Below are 18,799 nucleotides of genomic sequence, written 5' to 3'. Positions count from 1 at the left end.
TGGCCTCCCAAAGTGCTGGGATTACAGGCGTGAGCTACCGCGCCCGGCCAACCTGATGATTTTCTAAAAACCTTTTTGGACTGGGCGCAGTGGCTTATGCCTCTAATCCTAGCACTTTGGGAGGCTGAGGCAGGTGGATCACTTGAGGTCAGGAGTTTGAGACCAGCCTGGCCAACATGGCAAAATCCCATCTCTACTAAAAATACAAAAATTAGGAGTAGTGGCGCACACCTGTAATCCCAGCTGCTTGGGAGGCTGAGGCAGGAGAATCGCTTGAACTCAGGAGGTGGAGGTTGCAGTGAGCTGAGATGACACCACTGCACTCCAGCCTGGGCAACAGAGTGAGACTCTGTCTCAAAACAAACAAACAAAAAGCCTTTTCAATAAACCACAAGTGACTTTGGTTCACAGTAAATATACTTCTGCCCGAACTAAGATAAAATGTAAGCATTGCTTTTCAAACCTTAGAAATGCAAGAATCAGCTGGGTGCGTTGGCTCATTCCTATAATCCCCACACTTTGGCAGGCCAAGTTGGGAGGACTGCTTGAGTCTCGTTCGAGACCAGCCTGACCAACATGGTGAAACCCCGTCTCTTACTAAAAATAAAAAATTAGTTGGGCGCGGTGGCAGGCGCCTGTAATCCCAGCTATTCGGGAGGCTGAGGCAAGAGAATTGCTTGAACCCGCGAGGCAGAGGGTGCAGTGAGCCGAGATCGCGCCACTGCACTCCAGCCTGGGTGACAGGGACTCCGTGTCAAATAAATGAATAAATACTAAAGAAAAATTAAAAGCTATTATTATTATTATTTTTAGAGGCAGGGTCTCTTTCTGTCTCCCAGGCTGGAGTGCAGTGGCGCGATCACAGATAACTGCAGCCTCGACCTCTTGGGCTCAAGGGATACTCCTGCCTCAGTCTCCCAAAGTTCGGGATTACAGACCTGAGCCACCGCGCTTGGCCGGATGCAGAGCGCCTGGCCCGATGCAGAGGCTTTTGAGTAGGCCCGGTGGACAGGGATTTGCTTTAGACCTGGGCCCGTGTTCCCCCTCTGCCTCTTACCACTGGTGTGACCTGGGGACCGACAGTTTACACTCTCCTTTAGCCGGGGGTTTCCTGTCTCTGAAATGGAGCTAATTTCTCCCCTCTCTACAGGAAGAGGTAGATAGTGCTGGAAGGCGTGCTAGGTACACCGCAAAGACTCCACAGCAAATCCTGCACACAAAATCGCGAATGCTGCAGCCCAGACCCCACGCAAGCAAGCACCGCAGGAGACGTGGGCTGACAGCTGCGCCTCACGTGACCTCCCACCCGCGCCAGTCCGTCCCCTCGGTATCAGGGCGTGGCCTCGCGGGGCGGCCGTACCTGGATTGGCCGGGAGGCGGGACCGGTGGTGCGCGCGCGAAAGGAGAGGGGCTTGGGGGCGTGGCCCAGGGGGCCGGAGACGGCTGCGATTGGCAGTGGGGCGTGCCGGGGGGCGTGACCGCGGCATTGGGTCCTGGGTGGGGCCGAGGCAGCGGGAGTCGCGGTTGCTCAGCGTGCACCTGAGACCCGACGCCCGGGGTCCTCGAAGACGCGTCCGCCGCCGTGCCCGTCGCCATGAACCGCTTCAGGGTGTCCAAGTTCCGGCACACCGAGGCTCGGCCGCCCCGCCGCGAGGTGAGTCCGGCCCGAGGACCGGGCGCTGTCGCCTCAGGCCCCGTCCGGCTGCCCCTCCCCCTGCCCGGACCCCACAGGGGTGCCCCCCAGGGCCGTCTGGACCCCCGAGACCTCCATCCCCGAGGAACCCCCTTCAGGCCAGGGCCCCGGCGTCCGGGCCGTTTCGTCGCCGCCGGAGGGCAGAGTCCGGCACTCCCGTGACTCGCTCTGGCGCTCGGTGACCCTGGCGGTCTGCCCGCCTCGCCCACCTCGCCCCGGGACCCCCGAGGCGGCGCAGCCCTCCTAGCCGGGGCCCAGGCCTGCGAGGCCGCCTGCCTTCCCAGCTTCCGGTCGGCCTCGCCGGGAGCCGGGGCTCGGGGCGCTGCCGGCGCCTGGCTCCTCCTCCCTGCCGCCCCGGGTCGCCCCTGCCCCTGGCTGGGCTGTGGGGAGACGCCCCTCTCTCCTCTGGCCCCGGCGAGCCCGAGTGTGTCAGTGGTGGGGAGGGAGCCCCTCGGCCGCACGCGCCCCTCCCTCGGGTTTCCGCCGGTGCTTCCTCCTCTCGCTGCTGGCGCAAGCTCTTCCTTTATCTCGGTGATGCTGCCACGGCTGGGTGGGGCCTGGGGAAGCCTGAGCAGGTGGAGCCCCAAAGAATTGCTGAGCCAGGTGCCGGGAGACCCTTCGGACCCCCGAAACGGCAGGAGGACTGATGAGGGGTGCGCCTTGGAAACGATGTCAGCTCTGCTCTTCCGCTTTCCGTGTTATTTGTAAGGCCTGGGAGTGTCCTCCGATAACTGGGCCTAGGAGTTGACCTCAAGTGACCCCATCAGGGTCCCAGAGCAAGTCAGGGCAGTCTGGGTAGAGGTTCCGTTTTTGTAGTCTGGACTATATTTCCTCTGCTTCCACTTTATGCTGTGCTAAGCTGCTGGAGACATCCCGGTGAACACAACGGCATTTTCCTTCCCCTGTGGCACCTGTAGCCTCATGAGGGAGACAGCAAGCAGACAAACAAGAGCATTGGAGGTTTTCATAACGACATTGAAGAACACACATGAGGGACTGGGATGGAGAATGGAGGGGGCCAGTCTCAGTAGCGTGGTCAGGAAAGGCTGCCTGGAGTAGATGGCATTTTAGCTGAGGCCAGAAGGGTGAGAATTGAGAAACAGCCTGGTGGAGAAATGGAAAGTGAGCATGAGTGGACGGAGGGGATGGCCGGGGCAGTATGGTGACAGATGAGTCCAGAGTGGTCCTGCAGAACCCAAGGGCCACCGGAAGAAGTTGGGTTTTATTCTGAATGCAGTGCAGAGCCATTGAAAAGTTAGGGGGAGGGGCTGGATACCATGACTCACGGTAATCCCAGTACTTTGGGTGGACTGCTTTGAGCTCAGGAGTTCGAGACCAGCCTGGGCAACATTGCGAAACCCCTCTGAACAACAAGTTAAAGAAAAAAAATTAGTCAGGTGTGGTGACTCACTCCCGTGGTCCCAGCTACTTGGGAGGCTGAGGTTGGAGGATCTCTTGAGCCCAGGAAGTGGAGGTTGCAGTGAGCCGAGATTGTGCCACTACACACCAGTCTGGGCAATAGAGTGAGACACTGTCTCAAAAAAAGAAAAAAACAAACAAGAAAAGTTAGGAGGAGGTACCTAGGTTTGCATCAAGACAGCCGGTGGCTCTGAGTGCAGTTAAGTACTGCTTGGAGGGGTCTGGAGAATACTTGAGGGGCCCTAATTCTTGCTCCTGGGTGGGCCTTAGTCCAGCAACATAAACAGATAGGCATGGAACTACAGACTGTAGGGAGAGCTTAAAACAGTTTATGTTAGGGAGGCAGGAGAACAGGTGATCTGTTCTTTTCAGAGATATTTGCAGTCACTGTGTTTATACAGTAAACATGAATCAGGAGGGAGAAATAATAGGGTGGGACTGATGCTCTAACCATGGCAGGTGAACACTGATATAGAAACTTCAGGTGGTGGAGGTGGTTTCCGGGGTGCTATGGGTGGGTGGAGTGGGAAACATGGGTGTCCTGTCATCGAGGGCAGGAAGGAGTGCTGAGCGGTGGTTTGACAACAGAGAAAATGTGTGGACCTTGCAGATCTTAGTTTCAGAAACGTGCTCCTCTGCCTCCCCTTGGGTGGGGGTGTTTCTTTTACTGACTTATGAGACTTTGTGGAAAGGTGTGTCCTGATGAGGCCAGGCCTTGGTGGTTCCCCTCTCTGAGCTTGGGTGTTTTTCTCCGGGTACTTGGAGGAGGCCTGGCCACATTTTGCATTTTCTTTTTTTTTTTTTGAGATGGAGTCTCGCTCTGTTGCCCAGGCAGGAGTGCAGTGGCATGATCTCGGCTCACTGCAACTTCCGCCTCCCAGGTTCAAGTGATTCTCCTCCCTCAACCTCCTGAGTAGCTGGAATTGTAGGTGCCCGCCACCATGCCGGATAATTTTTGTATTTTTAGTAGAGATAGGGTTTCGCCATGTTGGCCAGGCTGGTTTCGAACTTCTGACCTCAGGATGATCTGCCTGCCTCAGCCTCCCAAAGTGCTGGGATTACAGGCATGAACTACCGCACCTGGCCCACATTTTACATTTCCTAAGGGACTTCGTGAGTGGGGACAGAATTTGATTTGAAGTAATACAACACGGCTGGGGGCGGAGGCTCATGCCTGTAATCCCAGCACTTTGGGAGACCAAGGCAGGCAGATCACTTGAGGCCAGGAGTTCGAGACCAGCCTGGCCAACATGGTGAAACCCCATCTCTACTAACAATACAAAAATTAGCTGGGCTTGGTGTTGGGCGCCTGTAATCCCAGCTACTCAGGAGGCTGAGGCAGGAGGATCACTTGAACCCAAGAGGCAGAAATTGCAGTGATCCAAGATCGCACCACTGCACTCTAGCCTGGGTGACAGAGTGAGACCCTGTCTCAAAAAGAAAAGAAAAGTAAATAAAAGAATGCATCTCGAATGGTGCAGCTTTGAGCTAGAGTTCCCCAGATTATGCCCCACCTCTTGCTTTAGGCATGCGTGGAGGTGGAACCCTGGCTCTCACCACATACTTCTTTACTCTTGATTTTCAGTCCTGGATCAGTGAAATTCGAGCAGGAACCGCCCCTTCATGCAGGAACCACATCAAATCAAGCTGCAGCTTGATCGCCTTCAACTCCGACCGTCCTGGTAGGGAATGGCCATGAGTGTGGAGATTTGCTCACATATTCGGTCATCGTCACCATAGATGGGGTGGGGAGCAGGGGCAGGCTTGGTGTATTTGGAGACTTGGAACGGAACTGCTTTGGGGGGCTCAGAGGTGAGCCCCATGCCAGACCTTAGACCCCCACAAACTGGTCCAGGCGCAGTAATCTGATTGCTTTTGATTAGGACATATGTGTGTACAAACCACAGGCAAGAGCATGGCCAGGAGAGCTGGGAGGGCCCCACGCCCCTTTCGTATGACCCGTGTTAAAAAGAGAGGACCTCTCGCCTAATGTCTTCTGTATCCATCTGAGGCATGGATGGCTCATGCATGGGGCCAGAACCTACCCATAGGCCATTGCTACGTGCAGAGGATATGATCTTGTGATTGGTAGAGGCTCTGGGAAGGTCCGAGGCTGAGCTGCTGGATTTCATCTCTGAGATCCCTGGGCAAGGAGGTGGGTGGCCCTGTGGGGCCTGAAGTCAGAGTCCCCGTGTTTGTTTAACAGGTGTACTGGGCATTGTGCCTCTGCAAGGCCAAGGAGAGGACAAGCGACGCGTGGCCCACCTGGGCTGCCATTCAGGTGAGTGGGTGTCTGACTAGTGGGTGAAGCCTGAAACTTGCACCTCCCTCTCCAGGGCCAGAAATTCATCCTCACCTGGTCCCACTGCCGCATGGCTTGCCAGGTCCCTCCTGTCGCCCTGTCTGTGCACTCTCTGAGAGACAGTGGGGCTCAGAAGGCTTCCTACTGGTGTAGAATTCCGGCCTGGGCAGAGAGGAGGGAAGCTGTGTGCTCCGGTTGTGAGCTGGATGGAGCGGGGTGTGCAGTGGCCGCCCCAGGCTCCAGGCTGATGCTGGCTCCCTGTCCCTGCCGAGGACTCCATGTTGGATGGCTCTGAGCCCTCCGTCTTCTGCTGGAGTCCCCTCTCCACCAGGCATCCTCCCCAGCCCAGCCGCTCGGGGCCCTCCAAGGAGGTCGCTGTGTCGGGCTGCAGGGGTGGAGATAGGCCCTCACAAAGAGACCTTTTGTGTGCCGCAGCTGCTTCTGGGGGCGTCCAGCAGCCTGCCTGGCAGGCTGCCCGCCTCGAGGGAACAGTTTGCTCGCCTCAGATGGAGGCAGAGCAGCCCAGCTGGCCTCGCCTCTCACTGTCCAGCTGCAGTGGCCGCGGGCCCAGTCTCTCTGGCCTGCATTTCTGGCTGCTTGTTTGGAGGCCTTCGGGTGAGGGAAGGCGGTTGATGCCTGGTCCTCAGGCTGGGTGTGCAGGGTCGTGAAAGGGTTCTGATATGATAATGATGGTGGTTAATAACAACAGGAAAGATTTATGGAGATTGCTCTCTGTACTAAGTACGTTAGCTGAGTTTTCTCATCTAAACTTTTAAAAAAAATTTTTAAAAAGTATATAGAGACGAGGTCTTGCTATATTGCCTGGGCTGGTCTCAAACTCCTGGGCTCAAGCAATCCTCCCAAGTCAACCTCCCAAAGTACTGGCATTACAGGTGTGATCCACCAGGCCCAGCCAACGTTACCTGTTTTTTGTTTGTTTTTGTGACAGGGTCTTGCTCTGTCACTCAGGCTGGAGTGCAGTGGCATAATCATGGCTCACTGTAGCCTTGACCTCCTGGGCTCAAGCAATTCTTCCACCTCAGCCTCCCAAGTTGTCAGGACCACAGGTTTATGCCACCACCCCTCCAGCTAATTTTTAAAAATTTTTTGTAAAATGGGGTCTTGTTATGTTGCCCAGCCTGGTCTTGAACTCCTGGCCTCGAGCTATCCTCCCGCCTTGGCCTCCCAAAGTTTTGGGGCCCGGTCAGATTACCTGTTTTAAGTAAAGAGCCTGATGATTCTTATTAAAGTGACCTAGTCATGTGCACTGCCATCCAGTTTTGGAACGTTTCCATCATCCCCAAAAGATCCCGCGTGCCCCTTTCCAGTTAATCCATTTCCACCTCCAATACCACAGCCTCAGGCAACAGCTGATCTGCTTCCTGCCTCTGTGGCAGAGGTCTGCAAACTACTGTCACGGCCAGATCCAGCTGGCTGCCTGTTTTTGTAAATAGTTTTATTGGAACGCTGCCACGCCCATTCATTGATGTATAGCCTGTGGTTGCTTTCTTGCAACAACTGCAGAGTTGAGTTGTGACCGAGACTGTTGAGCCCTGAAAACCTAGAATATTTACCACCTTGCCCTTCGCAGGAGACGTTTACTGGCCTCTCCTCTATAGAGGGGCCTCTTTTGCGCATCTCACGCAAACGGAATCACACAATACACGGTCTTTGGAATCTGGCATCTTTCACGTAGCATGTTGTTTTAGAGATACATCTGTGTGGCAGCTTGTATAACAAGTCTGTTCTCATCTAATCTCAGATCTCTTTGAAGTAGGTTTTAAAACAACCCATTTTATAGCTATGAAAACTGAGACTCCTGCAAGGTTAGGAACTTACCCATTGTTATGGCAGGGCCAGAATCAGAACCCAGGTGTATAGGAGCCTGTGTTTGGGTTTGTCTTTTTAGAGACAGGGTCTCTGTCTCTGTCATCCAGGCTGAAGTGTGGTGGTGCAATCATAGTTCACTGCAGTCTCGAACTCCTGGGCTCAAGGGATCCTCTATCCTCAGCCTCCCTAGTAGCTGGGACTATAGGCACACACCAGCATGCCCAGCTGATTTTTTTATGTTTTGTGGAGATGGGGTTTTGCAGTGTTGCCCAGGCTGGTCCTGAACTCCTAGCCTCAAGTGATCTTCCCACCTTGGCCTCCCAAAGTGCTGAGATTATAGGCATGAGCCAATGTACCTGGCTTCATGTTTGATTTTTTGATGCTTTTTATCCATGAGGGAGCTAGCCCAAGTTGGTGATGCTTGCAAGGTGGTGAGCCCTCTGCTACTAGGGCTCTCCAAGTAGAAGCTGGACCAGGGTCCTGTAGGCAAGTCCATAGCCTCACTGTGGCTGCAACTATTCAGAGCCTTGCCTGCATGAGCAGCCCTGCCGGGAAACTGCTCATGGGAAGGTGAGCTCCAGCACCCCTGGAACCTGCCCTAGAGGCACCAGGTGCCTTTCTGCCTCAGAGGTGCCGGTGTCGGGAGAAATGGCCAGGTGGGGCTCTGGCTGCTGCCCTGCCTTCAGAGGCCCCTTCAGCCTCTCAGCTCAGGGCCACTCTTGCCCTTCCGCCGAGCAGCCAGGGGAGCAGAGGGTGAGCAACTTCTGGGTGCGTTTCTGATGTCCAGGCTGTGGGGCGGCAGCTGGGGCCCGCTCCAGTGGGAAAAGGCAGCAGCATGTCATGCTGAGCAGCACAAGTTCTGAAGCTGGCCCTGTCTCTTAGCCGTGTGACTTGGGGCAGTTACTCACCCTCTCTGGGTTTTGGCATCCTCATCCTCCAGTAGGGGATGCTGCTGCAGTGCCACCTGCTGCATCCTTATGAGGATTCAGTGAGGTCCCTGCGTGTCAACCCCTGGGCATCTGTGGTGCCGGCACATGCTGAGCACTCAGATTGCTTATGTCATCACATCTCATTCATGCCTGAGATGCCAGCCTGCCTGTGCCAGCTGCTACACCTGCCCAGGGACCTGCTTTGCCCTGCAGGGCCCAGCAAGCACACCCCAGAGTGAGGGCAGCAGGGGTTCTGTGGCTTTAGGCCCAGGAATGTTGTGGTCCTGCCAGCTGGGATTCCAGGACAGGGCTATCCCAAGATGTGCCTGTGCACGTCCGTCCTATCTTTTCCCTGTCTCCTGAGGCCGGGAGGAAGACAGTCCTGCTCAGCCCTGTTGGGAGGCAGACAGCAGCAGGTGGTCGCTGTGCTCCCAGCTCTGGTGATACCTCTCGTCCTGTTCACACCCCGAAACCCCGCCACCCTCCATGCCTAGTCTCTTAACTCCCCAACCACCCACCGCATTTCCCTCTGGGGTCTGGCTCACTCTGTGCACCCCACCTACCCCTCCCCACCTCTGGAGCTGAGCCGTTCAAGTTCTTAGTATTTAATTTTTGAGACAAGGTCTGGCTCTGCTGCCCAGGCTGGAATGCAGTGGTGTGATTTCTGCTCACTCCAACTTCTGCCTCCTGAGTTCAAGCAATTCTCCTGCCTCAGCCTCCTGAGTAGCTGGGACTATAGGCGCCCGCCACCACACCCAACTAATTTTTATATTTTTTGTAGAGACGGGGTTTCACCTTGTTGCCCAGGCTGGTCTTGAACTCTTGAGCCCAAGTGATCCGCCCGCCTTGGCTTCCCAAAGTATTGGTATTACAGGCATGAGCCACCATGCCCGGCCACCATTCAGGTTCTTTGGTTGCAAAGAACTAAAGCCAACTCCGTCTTGCTTAACCAAAAAGCAATTTCTTAGTTGACTCCTGGGGACCTTCCACGACTGAAGGAGCAGTGGGCTGTGCTGCCCTAGGAGGGGTCGGGCTGGGCAGCTGCGTTCCTGCAGGTGCCTGGTGACTCAAGGGGCTTCCTGCCCATTTCCTGCCAACCTCCTGATGCCAGAGCCCTTGGCCACCCTGGGTCAGCAGGGCCCTCGGGGACGTATGTCGCAGGAGGGGCCTGTGGCATTTGCCCCCATGGTGTCCAGAGGGCCCTTGTAGACTTGCAGCCTGTTTCTGTGTGCGCACAAAAGTGTCACCTCGGAAGCCCTGGGCTTTGCTTCATACTGGGTTGGAAACAGGACATTCCGGTGGGTTCAGCCATTCCTCTCCCACAGACCTAGTCACCGACTTGGACTTCTCGCCCTTTGATGACTTCCTCCTGGCCACAGGCTCGGCTGACAGGACGGTGAGTGGAGCCAGTTGGAAGAGCTGCTCTATGTCCCAGCCCGTAGTCCAGGGCCTTCTGAGCCCCAGTGCCATCCCCACAGGGCTCTGCTGCCTCCCAGTCCAGCCCCACCCCACTCCCCAGGGCTTTGGGGCTGGTCTGAATTCCTGGTCCCACACTGGCTCCCAAGGGCTTGCTTGGAGCCATGGCTCTGACCTGACCTGGAGCCCGAGGACAGCAGGTGGGGACGCTGCCAGAAACAGTAGAGCCACTTCCCCAACTCTGGGACCACACCCTGTGGTCTAGGAGCTGAGATTCCCTCCCTCCTTTCTCGGATGTGGGGTATGCAGCCCCTGGCCCAAGCAAGCTGAGGCGGGTGGGCGCTCCTCCCAAGGCCAAGGTGTGTGGTCTCCTGGAGCAGCCTAGTTCCAACACGGGACCTCACTGGGGTCACGGCAGCTGACTCAAGGCAGTGAGGCCCTCAGCCCTGTGCTCACGGACTTGGTCTTTCTTGCAGGTAAAACTCTGGCGACTGCCAGGGCCTGGCCAGGCCCTGCCCTCAGCACCCGGGGTGGTGCTGGGCCCCGAGGACCTCCCAGTGGAGGTACTGCAGTTCCACCCCACCTCTGATGGCATTCTGGTGAGCGCAGCAGGCACCACTGTGAAGGTCTGGGACGCAGCCAAGCAGCAGCCCCTGACAGGTACAGGCCACCCTGGCCTGCCCTTCCCAGGGCAGCCCCACTCTGGACAGCACTCCGTTTCTTTGTTGGCATGTTTAGTCACATAAATTTAAAAACAGATATCAAAGTTTTACACTTACATAGTATAAAAGTCTTAAGATTCTATGAGGCTGTAATAAGCACCCCATCTCTCTTTGCTCTCCGTAGCCATCAGTTTCATCCTCTTAGCTGTTTTTTTTTTTTTTTTTCTGTTGTTTTTCTCCATTTAAAAAAATAATGGCCGGGCGCGGTGGCTCATGCCTGTAATCCCAACACTCTGGGAGGCCGAGGTAGGTGGATCACCTGAGGTCAGGAGTTCAAGACCAGCCTGGCCAACATGGCAAAACCCCATCTCTACTAAATATACAAAAATTAGCCAGGCGTGGTGGCACACACCTGTAATCCCAGCTACTCAGAAGGCTACGGCAAGAGTATTGCTCCAACCCAGGAGGCAGAGGTTGCAGTGAGCCGAGATTGCGCCACTGCACTCCAGCCTGGGTGACAGAGTGAGATGCCGTCTCAAAAAAATAAAAATAAAAAATAACTTTGGCCGGGCGCGGTGGCTCACGCCTGTAATCCCAGCACTTTGGGAGGCCAAGGCGGGTGGATCACGAGGTCAGGAGTTCGAGACTAGCCTGGCCAACATAGTGAAACCCCGTCTCTACTAAAAATACAAAGACTTAGCTGGGTGTGGTGGCGGGTGCCTGTAATCCCAGCTACTCAGGAGGCTGAGGCGGGAGAATTGCCTGAACCCAGGAGGCAGAGGTTGCAGTGGCTATGGAGAGTGAAGAGAGATCGTGCCATTGCACTCCACCCTGGGGGACAAGAGCAAGACTCCATCTCAAAACAAAAAACAAAAAAACCAAAAAAAACCCTTCTTGGATGGGCGTCGTGGCGCACACCTGTAATCCCAGCACTTTGGGACGCCAAAATGGGAGGATCGCTTGAGCCCAATATTTTGAGAATTAGTCTGAGCAACATAGTGAGACACAATCTCTACAAAAGATTAAAAAATTAGCCAGGCGTGGTGGCGTGTGCCTGTCTGTGTCCCAGGTACTCAAGAGGCTGAGGTGGGAGGATTACTTGAACCCAGGAGGTGAAAGCTGCAGTTAGCTGTGATCACACCACTGCATTCCAGCCTGGGCAACAGAGTGAGATGCTGTCTCAAAAAATAATAATAGGCTGGGCGCGGTGGCTCCTGCCTGTGATCCCAGCACTTTGGGAGGCCGAGGTGGGCGGATCACTTGAGGTTAGGAGTTCGAGACCAGCCTGGCCAACATGGTGAAATTCCGTCCCTGCTAAAAATACAAAAATTAGCTGGGCATGGTGGCAGGTGCCTATAATCCCAGCTACCTGGGAAGCTGAGGCAGGAGAATTGCTGGAACCCAAGAGGCGGAGATTGCAGTGAGCTGAGATTGCACCACTGCACTCCAGCCTGGGTGACAGAGCAAGCCTCTGAAAAGTAGTGGGGGTTAGGACTTCACCATCTTTTTAGGGGAGCACAATTTAACCTGGAACAGGAGTTGCAGAGAATGTAGAGAAGTATTTTAAGACCTCACACTAGCGAGGGAGAGTATAGATGGCAGGAATAGAGGCTTAGGGCAGGAGTGACCCTGTTGGGGGGAGCTATGTTGGAAGTGAGCCTGGGAGGGATGAGAGAGCCAGGCCAGGAGCGGGAAGTCTCGGAAGGTAGTTGAGTGATGTACGGCTGCACAAAGATGGGGTGAAGGAAGCAGCCTGTGGTGCAGGGGAAGCCTGTCTGGGAGAAGCTGCTGCCCTTGCCCCCTTGGCTGAAAAGGACCCTCGTAGCTGCTGCCTTTGCTCTGGGAGTTCCCCCCAGCAAGGCCCGCCCCCACCCACTTCCCTGGTGCCCTCACTGCCCGGGACCTGACTGTGACTGCTTCTCTGCAGAGCTGGCAGCCCATGGGGACCTGGTGCAGAGCGCCGTCTGGAGCCGAGATGGAGCCCTGGTGGGCACGGCGTGCAAGGTGAGCAGGCAGGTGGGGATTCCCTGTGGGGCTCTGTGCAGGCCTCCTGGGCTGGGACCCCCTGGGCTGGGCCTTCCAGGCTTCTTGTTTAGGAGGCAGTGGAGCACTGAGGTCAGGATGGTCATCTGTGTGCCCTGCCCCCTAGCTGCTCCTCACACCCCCGCTCACCTACATCTGGAAGCCCCTACCTTGCCTAGGCCCCTGTCAGATGAGAACCCACGCTGGTCCCTGGTTTGCGCCCTAATGTCGCCACCCTCAGGCAGCCTCGTCTGGCCGCCCGTCTGGTCTGTCTGAACCGCCAGCCTTTCTGCAACACTCTTGTTAAGCAGCATTCGGCCGCAGGTGCTGGGCCAGGCCCCAGTTGCTGGGGAGGTGACTTCCGTCGTGGACAGTACAGACAAGAGGACCCGTGACCTGGGCTCTGCAAGAGGGACATGGTGCTTTGAGCTGGTTGGACAGGCCAGGGACGCGTGGCCTAAGGCAGGGATCGGGGCCAGGACAGGCAGGTGCGGGGCAGGCGGGTGCTGGGTGGTGAGTAAGGGTTGTGCCTGTTGCCGTAGGGGTAATGGGAAGGCAATGAAGTGTTAAAGGCCAGAGTAGGGCAGGTGGTGCAGTGAGGGGAGCGGATTCGCATTTGGAACCAAATGGACAGTGTGTGGCAGGAGGGGCAGTGTCTACAGGGGGATGCGTGGCAGCCTGCGGGGAGGTGAGAGCTGTTCTCTGCCGGGAGTGGCGGAGACCTTTGGGAGGAGGAAGCCAAGTGTTGGGGAAGGACTGGGTGGGAGGCGTGGCGGTCCTGAGGCAGTAGGAGAGGCCTGTCACTGGGACGGGGATGTGCTGTGGCAGAGAGGGGGCGCTAGAGGAGCACCTGGTGTGAATGTTCTAGGCAGAGCCGCTCCAGGGTGACTGCAGCCTTGCTGAGCTGCCGGCGGTACCTGGAGGTGTCAGTGGAGTCTGGGCCCAGAGGGGCTCTGAGCAGAATCCGGCTGCAGGTGAAAAGGTTTGTTTGATTTGCTGACCGCATAGTGCTGCCCCCAGGAGGGGATGAGAAGAGCCTGCAGGGGAGGAGGTGGGAGGAGGAAAGCCAGGACCAGGCTGGAGCCTGAAACCAGGGCCAAAGGGCTTCCCCAGGGAGGCGGCCGTGGGTACCACCAAGGGTCTCTGAAGACCTGTCGGGGTTGCTGGGAATGAGGGCACCCATCAGGGCCCTTCTGGAGGTGTGCCGAGCCTGAAGACACATGAAGAATGGCTGAGAGGCCTGGGAATGGAGCCGAACAGGAGCTAGCAGGGCAGGGAGGCCTACCAGACCTGAGCATCCCGCCCCAGGGCTCTGCATACTTGGAGGGACCCTAGTCTAACTTTCTTTTCTGTACTCTGCTTTTGTGGAAGCCGCATCTCCCAGTCTTGATCAGTTTTTCCTCTGTGGTGTGCGTCGAGCAGAGAGTCCTGAGAGACTGGCCTAAGCTCTGGGGGCCAATAAGGCCCCCAGGGAGCCTCTTCTGGGGAGACCTGGTATGCGTGCTTTGACCTAACCCTGCTGGGGACGGCTTCCCAGGCAGAGTGAGCTCGAGGCCGGTCCTTGAGGGATGAGCCCTGGCTGAGAAGGAGGGGACGGGCGTCCCAGGCAGAGGGGATGGCCTGGGTAGTCTCAGCAGGACTCAGGGATGGCTGCCTTGGGACCGTGACATCTTTCTTTGAGAAACTGTCTCTGCCCCTCTGTCACAGGTGTGGTGGTCCAGGCCCTCCTCCTGGGGGTCCGAGCCCTATTTACCATCACAGTTGTGTAGGGAAGGACAGTGAGCAGCCCCATGGGCCACCGGCTTGGCCACTCTTCTCCTTGCTTACTGGTGTCTTGCAGGAAGAGTCATAGGAGTCACAGTACGGAGGAGCTCCTGCTGCTTCCCCAGTGGATGTGTTTTCCCCCGCTAAACCCAGAGCTTAAAGTTGCAGGGACGAGAAGCACACATTTCCTAAGTGGGTCGTGGGAGTGATGCTTAGTGGAACGACTCCCCCTCCTTCCCTGGTTCCTGGACCTAGGAATTCCGCCTGCGGGGACGCAGCATCGCCTCCAAGCCGCACCTGTCAGCACAGTCTAGGGCCAATGGGTACCTCAGCCCTGGGTCGGCTGCCGCCTTCTTTTGCTGTAAAGGGAGTACATCGGGGTCCTGGTGGGGGCATCCTACACTGGAAACCCTGGCAGTATGGAGCCGGGAGTGGGGGGCGGCCTGACTGTAGTAGGGCAGCCAGTGATGCCCATGAGTGTGCAGAGAGCGAGGGCTTGTCCTGAGCTGTGGCTGGAGCTGCTGGATGGGCCCACCCCACACCAGGAGCGAGCCTGAGCCCCTCTTTGCAGCCGCACCTGGCTCTGGGTTTATGCACTGGAGCTGCTCATGCCACGGGCTGCCTGATGGGGATGGGGTGGGGGGTCATGGGACTTTCCACCAGAGTGTGCCCCCACCCCCGCCCCATCTCCTTCCTGGCGGGGAAGCCTCCGTGCCCCTGGCTTCCACTCCTGTCCTGCCTCTGTGTGAGCAGGTCTGCCTCCCAGGACCACCAAAGCCCCCTCCTGCTCCCTCTCAGCTACTCCCACTGGGTGAAGGGGCCTCCCGAGCTGGGAGAGAAGGGGCAGGAGGCCGCTAGGGGGCGCGCTCTCCTCACGGATGGCCCATTGCGGCCTGCTGCGCTCCTGACTCCCGGCATGGTTGAGCCTGATGAGCCGGGGAGGACGCGGCCTCTGCAGCCCAGTTCCTCTCCGCTGAGCCAGAGCAGCCTCAGTGCCCACTCTGAACCCTGGTTTGGACCCCGCGTTAAACTCCTCCATGAGGGTGGCCCAGCTGCCCTCATGGAGTGTGTGCTGTGAGTTCCGCCCTTAGCCCCAGCGCCCAGCCCTGCCCAGGGGTGGCACTGTCCGCATCCTCACAGTTCACAGGGCTGGGCGGGTGGCCGGTCGCTGGCTCACGCCTGTCATCCCAGCACTTTGGGAGGACGAGGTGGGAGGATCACTTGAGCCCAGGAGTTCAAGATCAGCCCGGGCAACATGGTGAAACCCCATGTCTACAAAAAAAATGCAAACATTAGACAGGCATGGTGGCACGCGCCTGTGGTCCCAGGCTGAGGCAGGAAGATTGCTTGAGCCCAGGAGTTCGAGGCTGAAGTGAGCTCGGATTGAGCCACTTCACTCCGGCCTGGGCGATGGAGCAAGACCCTCTCTCTTAAAAAACAACAACAACAAAAAAAAAAAACTGGCCGGGTGCAGTGGCTCACGCCTGTAATCCCAGCACTTTGGGAGGCCAAGCAGGCGGATCACCTGAGGTAAGGAGCTCAAGACCAGCCTGGCCAACATAGTGAAACCCCTCCTCTACTAAAAATACAAAAATTAGCCAGGCATGGTGGCATGCACCTGTAATCGCAGCTACTTGGGAGGCTGTGGCAAGAGAATAACTTGAACCTGGGAGGTGGAGGTTGCAGTGAGCCGAGATCACGCCATTGCACTCCAGCCTGGGCGACAGAGCAAGACTCTGTCTCAAAACAAACAAACAAACAAACAAAAACCTCAAAAAAAAAAAAAGAAAAAAAGAAACCATAGGGGGCTCGGGGGCTTGCCCACGTCATAGCTGGTCAGTGGTGGTGTTGGCATCTGGACTCGGGCTGTCGGTCTCTGCACCTCTGTGGGGCAGGAGCAGCCCTGACTGCTGGATGTCGTGTCCTGCCCTTCATCTCCTGAGAGCCTCTGTCGCTTGCTGTCGCTCGTGTCCTGCCTGTCTCCTGCTGTCCCCTGTATCTGTCCTTGATCTCTACTTGCTCTCTCTGGCCCGCTCTGTCATTGTCCTCTGTTTCTGTCCCACTCTGTCCTCTCTCATCCCTTGCTGTCCCTCGCTGTTCTCTCTCTGGTCTCTGTCTTCTGTCTCTCATCCTCCTCTCTCTGTCCCTCGCCATCCCTCTGAATCCGAGGTGTGGAGTAGTGGAGTTTTAAGAGCCAGTCCCTGGACTGTACCTGGTGCCCGCCTGGCACGTAGCAGGTGCTTGGTAAACTGCAGCTGACAGGGCTTTGCCAGGAGCGGCATAAAACCAGGGCCCTGCCGAGGCAGACCAGGGAGACCTGGCTTTTGAGGCCCTCTCCAGACAGGCCCCCGCCTCTGCCAGCCATGCGTGTGCCCACGGCCCCCTTGGTTCCCACCATCTGCCTCCTCACGTGGCCTCTCCTCCCCCAACGCCACACACCAGCAAGTTCCTTTCTCCACCTCTTTGCTCATGCTATTTTACCTTCCTCGAATGCCTTTGCCTTCCCAGCACAAGCTCTGTTTGTCCTTCCATGACCAGGTCTAAGTTCTTCCCCGCGGTTTCCTGTGACAACCTCCAGGCCCCAGAGTCCAGCACTTAGCCTGGAGCTTGGTAGTAGCAGGGAGGCTACTCATCTCTCAGGGAGGGGCTGCACATGGAGCGGGAATTCACTTGGTTTTCCCCTGCATTTCTTTTTGGGTTGTTTTAGTTGATGGACTATTTTCGAGAACAGTTTTAAGTTTACAGAAAAAGTGAGCAAGTTGTACAAGGATTTTCCGTATTCCTTACCTCCTCCCCCAGTGTCTGTGATGAATATCCTGCGTGAGTGTGGTACGTTGTTTCAATTGAGGAACCAATGGTAAACATTATTATTATTATTATTATTATTGCACTGCTGGAGTGCATTGGCACGATCTCAGCTCACTGCAATCTCCACCTTCCGGGTTCAAGTGATTCTCATGCCTCAGCCTCCCGTGTAGTTAGGACTACAGGCATGTGCCACCACACCTGGCTACTTTTTTGTTTTTTTGTTTTTGTTTTTGTTTTTGAGACAGAGTCTCACTCTTGTTGCCCAGGCTGGAGCGCAATGGCACGATCTCAGCTCACCGCAACCTCCGCCTCCCAGATTCAAGTGATTCTCCTGCCTCCCCCTCCCGAGTAGCTGGGATTACAGGCATGGGCCACCACACCCAGCTAATTTTGTATTTTTAGTAGAGACGGGGTTTCTCCATGTTGGTCAGGCTGATCTCGAACTCCTGACCTCAGGTGATCCACCCACCTTGGCCTCCCAAAGTGCTGGGATTACAGGTGTGAACCACCATGCCTGGCCTAATTTTTTTGTATTTTTAGAGATGGGGTTTCACCTTGTTGACCAGGCTGGTCTCAAACTTCTGACCTCAAGTGATCCACCCACCTCAGCCTCCCGAAGTGCTGGGATTATAGGCCTGAGCCACCATACCTAGCCTGATACATTATTATTAACTAAAGCTCACAGTTTACATGAGGGGTCAGTCTGTGTTGTATGTTCTATGGGTTGTGACAAATGCATGACATAATGTAACCACTATACGGAATAGTTTCACTGCTCTTAACATCCCCTGGGTTCCACCTGTTCATCCCTTCCTCCCTCCTCCCAGATCACTGCCAAGCACTGATCTTTTCATTGTCTGTATATTGGACTTTTCCAGAATGTCATATAGTTGGAATTATATGGTATGTAGTATGTAGCTTTTCAGATTGGCTTCTTTAACTTAGCAATGTATTTTTGTGGGCTAATAGCTATTTTTTTAAATTGTGGTAAGAAAACACATATCATAAAATTTACCTTCTTCTTTTTTTTTTAGCTTGCTGCAGCCTCAAACTCCAAGGCTCAAGCAGTCCTTCTACCTCAGACTCCTGAGTAGCTGGGACTACTAGCACATGCCACCACGCCCAGCTACTTTTTAAATTTTCTGTAGCGACAGGGATCTCACTGTGTTGCCTAGGCTGGTCTCAAACTCCTGGGCTCAAATGATCCTCCCGCCTTGACCTCCCAAAGTGCCAAAATTCACCATCTTAACCATTTTTAAGTGTACAATTCAGTAGTGTTAAGTATATTTACACTGTTGTGAAACAGATTTGAGAATTTTCTCATCTTGCAGAACTGAAACTCTATACCCATTAAACAGCAGTTCCCCTTTGCCCTACCTCCCAGCCCCTAGGAATTGCCATTCCACTTTCTGTGTCTATAATTTTCTGTGTCTATAATTTGACTACTTTAGATGCCCCACATAAGTGGAATCATATACTATTTGCTCTTTTGGGGCTGACTTATTTCTCTGAGCATAATGAAATGCTGCATCGTCAAGGGTTACTCGTGGCGTGCAGTAGGATTTCCTTGACTTTGAAGGCTGCATAGTATGCGCAGACCACATTTTGTTTATCCATTTATCCATCAGTAGATCTTGGGTTGTTTCCACTTCTTGGCTATTGCGAGTAGTGCTGCTATGAACATGGGTGTGCAAATATCTCTTCATGGCCTGCTTTCAGTTCTTTTGGATATGTACCCAGAAGTGGGGTTGCTGGAAGACATGCTAGGTCTATTTTTAATTTTTTGAGGAACTGCCATACTGTTTTCCATAGCAGTTGCACCATTTTACAATCCCATCAACAGTGTGCAAGGGTTCTAACTTCACGTACCCACCAACAGTTGGTTTTTTTTTTTTTTTTTTTGAGACGGAGTCTCGCACTGTCACCCGGGCTGGAGTGCAATGGCGCCATCTCA

The 18,799-nt window shown here is 55.4% G+C and overlaps 2 protein-coding genes across 2 annotated transcripts in view; both read left to right on the top strand.

Moving 5' to 3' along the window:
* The first annotated feature begins 1,494 nt into the window (after positions 1–1,494).
* CORO7-PAM16 (CORO7-PAM16 readthrough) overlaps positions 1,495–18,799 on the top strand; it is a 77,481-nt gene continuing 60,176 nt past the window's right edge. Inside the window, 6 exon segments of the mRNA NM_001347979.1 lie at positions 1,495–1,654; positions 4,698–4,794; positions 5,319–5,393; positions 9,499–9,569; positions 10,066–10,249; positions 12,179–12,255. Of these exon segments, the coding sequence (NP_001334908.1) occupies positions 1,595–1,654; positions 4,698–4,794; positions 5,319–5,393; positions 9,499–9,569; positions 10,066–10,249; positions 12,179–12,255 (564 nt within the window). The 5' untranslated portion in view covers positions 1,495–1,594.
* CORO7 (coronin 7) overlaps positions 1,495–18,799 on the top strand; it is a 61,826-nt gene continuing 44,521 nt past the window's right edge. The window contains 6 exon segments of the mRNA NM_001347980.1: positions 1,495–1,654; positions 4,698–4,794; positions 5,319–5,393; positions 9,499–9,569; positions 10,066–10,249; positions 12,179–12,255. Coding sequence (NP_001334909.1) covers positions 1,595–1,654; positions 4,698–4,794; positions 5,319–5,393; positions 9,499–9,569; positions 10,066–10,249; positions 12,179–12,255 — 564 coding nt within the window. The 5' untranslated portion in view covers positions 1,495–1,594.

The sequence above is a fragment of the Pan troglodytes genome, chromosome 18, assembly GCF_028858775.2.
Source record: "Pan troglodytes isolate AG18354 chromosome 18, NHGRI_mPanTro3-v2.0_pri, whole genome shotgun sequence".
Classification (NCBI taxonomy): domain Eukaryota; kingdom Metazoa; phylum Chordata; class Mammalia; order Primates; family Hominidae; genus Pan; species Pan troglodytes.
Note: the sequence above shows the minus strand (reverse complement) of the source record. Positions and strands in the feature narration are given on the sequence as shown.